General features: G+C 36.1%; 1 protein-coding gene across 1 annotated transcript; it reads right to left on the bottom strand.

Moving 5' to 3' along the window:
• Nucleotides 1-1,009: 1,009 nt before the first annotated feature.
• On the bottom strand, nucleotides 1,010-1,901 carry LOC133983973 (C-type lectin lectoxin-Phi1-like). Its single transcript, XM_062423189.1, has 4 exons — nucleotides 1,766-1,901; nucleotides 1,508-1,671; nucleotides 1,259-1,371; nucleotides 1,010-1,169 (listed from the first exon to the last, which is right to left on the bottom strand). Exons 1-4 carry the CDS (start codon nucleotides 1,899-1,901, stop codon nucleotides 1,043-1,045), a joined length of 540 nt encoding a protein of 179 aa, XP_062279173.1. The 3' UTR covers nucleotides 1,010-1,042.
• Between the last annotated feature and the right edge of the window lie 1,533 nt (nucleotides 1,902-3,434).

Genomic DNA, 3,434 nt, shown 5'->3' on the forward strand with positions numbered 1-3,434 from the left:
TTGCACCATTCTTCAGATCCGCTCAGTCTTGGTGGAGGTTTTTGGGGGTCCTCGCTTCCCGGGTGCTGCGGCTGACCTTCTACGAGCCTCCACACACCGCATCAAGAGCACAAACTATTCATTCAAATCTTGTTCATACATTTGTCAAACCTATCTCATTGGTGGTGTGGTCCTTGCTCGTGAAACAACATTAATGCATAGTGATATTATTTGTTGTTTCTGGACTTGAGTTTTGAGACCTGATCTTCCTTTTTCTTTTGTGCAGTAGGCATCAATACTCTATTGGGTTAAAATAATGAAGCTGTTCCACCATCTTCAGCTGATGGTTTGTTGCAAAGCTATTTTATTTATGTAACACATTTTATACAAAAACATAATTTAAAAATATCTTCTGTAAAGAAATATAAAAATAGGGTTTTCAGTTTCGCGTTGAAGCTGTGAGACAGTTGCTAAATTAACAGACAATGCTGACGTGTTGTGTGAAGAAGTGGTGAATTTAACCACTACAAACTATTTTAGTTCCTTTTTCATGAGCAGACTAACTTCTCTCATGATCAAACACATATTCTTCTTTCTTTCTGCTGAGTCTGAAGACCCATCTGATAACATGAAATATTACGTTTTAATAAACACATCTTTGCTATTTCATTCGTTCAAACTTTGTGGTATTTGCTATTTTGTGACAGAAGATGATGAAAATAAATGATGTGCAGTCAGAGAAACTCTTTTTCAATTTCAACACGACAAGAATCATGGCAGCTGAAACAAACACATGTTAGAGATGCTTACAGTAAATATAAAAGGCTGTGATTAAAACAGGATGACACAAATCAATGCTATTGGTGAAAAAGACTGAGTGAAGGAGCACACACACACACACACACACACACACACACACAGCACATAGCTTTGAGAAAAAAATCCCACATTATTTGAACAAAAAATCTTTGTATTGATATTTACAATACAGTTGATATGATTTTACATGTTATTAATCTTTACAGAGTATCCAGTAACCTTCTCATGTGTGGCTTCTCACTGTTTAAACAGATAAAACTGCCTTTTTGCAGATCCAGCGCTTTTTGTTTCCACAATTCACTGAGCGCCATCCTTGGTTTTGGACAGAAATTGCACAGAGGCCGTTGTTAGCAGGTTGTGTCATCCAGGATCTGAGGGAAGAACATAATGTTTAGATCAATGCTGATAGATTTTAAAATCTATAATGATTTTACAAACTGTTTAGGAATATAACTTTTACGTTTCAGCCAGGTCACTTCCATCGATCCACTTCCATTTCATGTCTTCAGCTCTCAGTCCAATCCAGTAGCCAGCGAGTCCTGAACTTCCCCAACTGTTATCACTGATGAATTTCTGAGGACAACAGAAAGACACTTATGAGAGATATTTAAACACTGAACTTAAATAAACACACTGTGGCTCACAGACTCAGAAAATCCAGTTTCATTTCATATAGGCCGTCATAAAATTCCCACAGTTTTCTCATTACCTTTTCATCTTCATTATCTATTACAGCCAAGTCTGAATTCTTTCGTCTGCAGTACTCTTGAGATTGCTCCCAGGTTTTCTGACCAGCAGTCCAGCTGTTATAGACTGCATAACAGCTGGACTGGTGGTTCAGCCAGCCATCTAGGCAAGGTTCACACTGTCTGTCTGAAATAACAGAAACCAACAAATAAACAACATTACTGCATTGTTACATTATTGTTGGTTATTTTTGGACTTGAGTTATTAAATCTGAACTTACTTCCATCTTTTATTGGGCAGTAGGCATCAATGATCTGCTGGGCAACAGTAACATTTTCTATGTTTCGTATTTGTTCATTTAAGTTGTTCTGTGTCTCCAGCTGCTGGTTTTGTGCAGTTAGTTCCTTGACCTTCATTTCTGAGTCATTATATTCCTTGGTCAGGTTTCCAATGATGACTGTCTGATTATCTCTGTCTCTCCTCAATCTTTCATTTTCTGAGCTGAGTTTGTTGTTGAGGTCAGTCAGCTTGTTGTTGTTTTCAGAGATGACAGATGTAACTACAGCGACAGAGGAAAGGGTTGAACTTTGAGAATTATTTGCAAGGCAATTTTATTTATGCAACATATTTTATACAAAAACACAATTTAAACATTTAACATTATCATAAAAAACATTAAAATGACAGGTTGACATTATGATAGGCTATGAGGAAATATAAAAACAGGGTTTTCAGTTCTGCTTTGAAGCTGTGACAGAGTTGTTGAATTAACAGATAATGCTGACTTGTGTTAAATAAATGTTTTACGTCATCTAAAAAAAAATTTAAATGATGCATTAACGTTTTTTTAAAAGTCTGTTAAAACAATACTGTCTATACAAACATTAAAACTTGTTTTGCTAGTGACCATTAAAAGATCTGCCAAAAATATATTCGAAACTTAGCTGAGGTGTGTGTGTGTGTGTGTGTGTGTGAATGGATGAATAAGAGCTAAATTATAAAGCGCTTTAAAGCATTACATTAAATGCAGTCAGAACAGAAGTGTAGGATCTCCTCCATTTGAAGGCCGTTATGAACAGAAGGAATGATTGCACCAAGCCAAAACTGTAACAATGTACATATAAACATCTGACTAGTGTTTTAAAACTGACTTTAAAACAAACAACAATCATAAAAACATTTAATTTGATGTGATATTCACATAGAGGATACTCACAGTAGATATGAAGGACCAAGATTACCAACAGTATCACCCAACTCACTGCTACTGGTAGAAAACACTGAGTGAAGGAGCCACACTTCTTATCTAAGAAAACAATAAGGATTGAGCAGAATGATGTCAACACTTTGATTTCAAAATGGACTTTATTAGATTATAGAAACTTTGAACTTTTTGAAAAATGTGAAAAATCGAATGCTTAAAAAAAAGAAACGTTGTAAACTAAACTATGTTTCTAACATACCTGAGGTGGCTGACATGTTGTCCACAGTGCACACAGCTGTATTAACGTAGTCACTTACTTCTTCAAGTTCATCTGAAACAGTTCAGATCAAACACTGATGTTTAAATATCTGCAGTAAATTGGCTCTTATTTACAGAATCACATCCAATCTTTTGCTGCCAATGTGTTGTCATGTATCAGAAGTAGGGCTGTCAGTGTTAACACGTTTATTATGATACGATTAAAATGGAACAGTGTAATCCTGCAGGAATAGTATTCCACAGAATAAGCACTTTGAAGTTGCTACTGAGCAGTATATTGAGATTTTTAAGACATATCAACGTATTTTCAAATGAGATATAGGATGAGACGTTATCTTCTTTTGTGCAGATTATATTGTTGAATTACTGAATCAAGTTGTGTCTCTGACTCTGCTGCACGGAGGCTCAGCTCCGCCCCGCTGAGACAGAGGAGAGGAGCAGCTAACGTTACGTTAGACTCTGCTGC

This window comes from Scomber scombrus, chromosome 7, assembly GCF_963691925.1.
Source record: "Scomber scombrus chromosome 7, fScoSco1.1, whole genome shotgun sequence".
NCBI lineage: Eukaryota > Metazoa > Chordata > Actinopteri > Scombriformes > Scombridae > Scomber > Scomber scombrus.

Bases quoted from the DNA above. Each gene is read 5' to 3' on its own strand.
- LOC133983973 (XM_062423189.1), bottom strand. From the start codon at position 1,901: ATGAAGGTCAAGGAACTAACTGCACAAAACCAGCAGCTGGAGACACAG. The intron at 1,372-1,507 runs GTAATGAGAAAA...TGTTGTCCTCAG, and splicing joins TAGATAATGAAGATGAAAAG to AAATTCATCAGTGATAACAG. The intron at 1,170-1,258 runs GTAAAAGTTATA...TTCTTCCCTCAG, and splicing joins GGAAGTGACCTGGCTGAAAC to ATCCTGGATGACACAACCTG.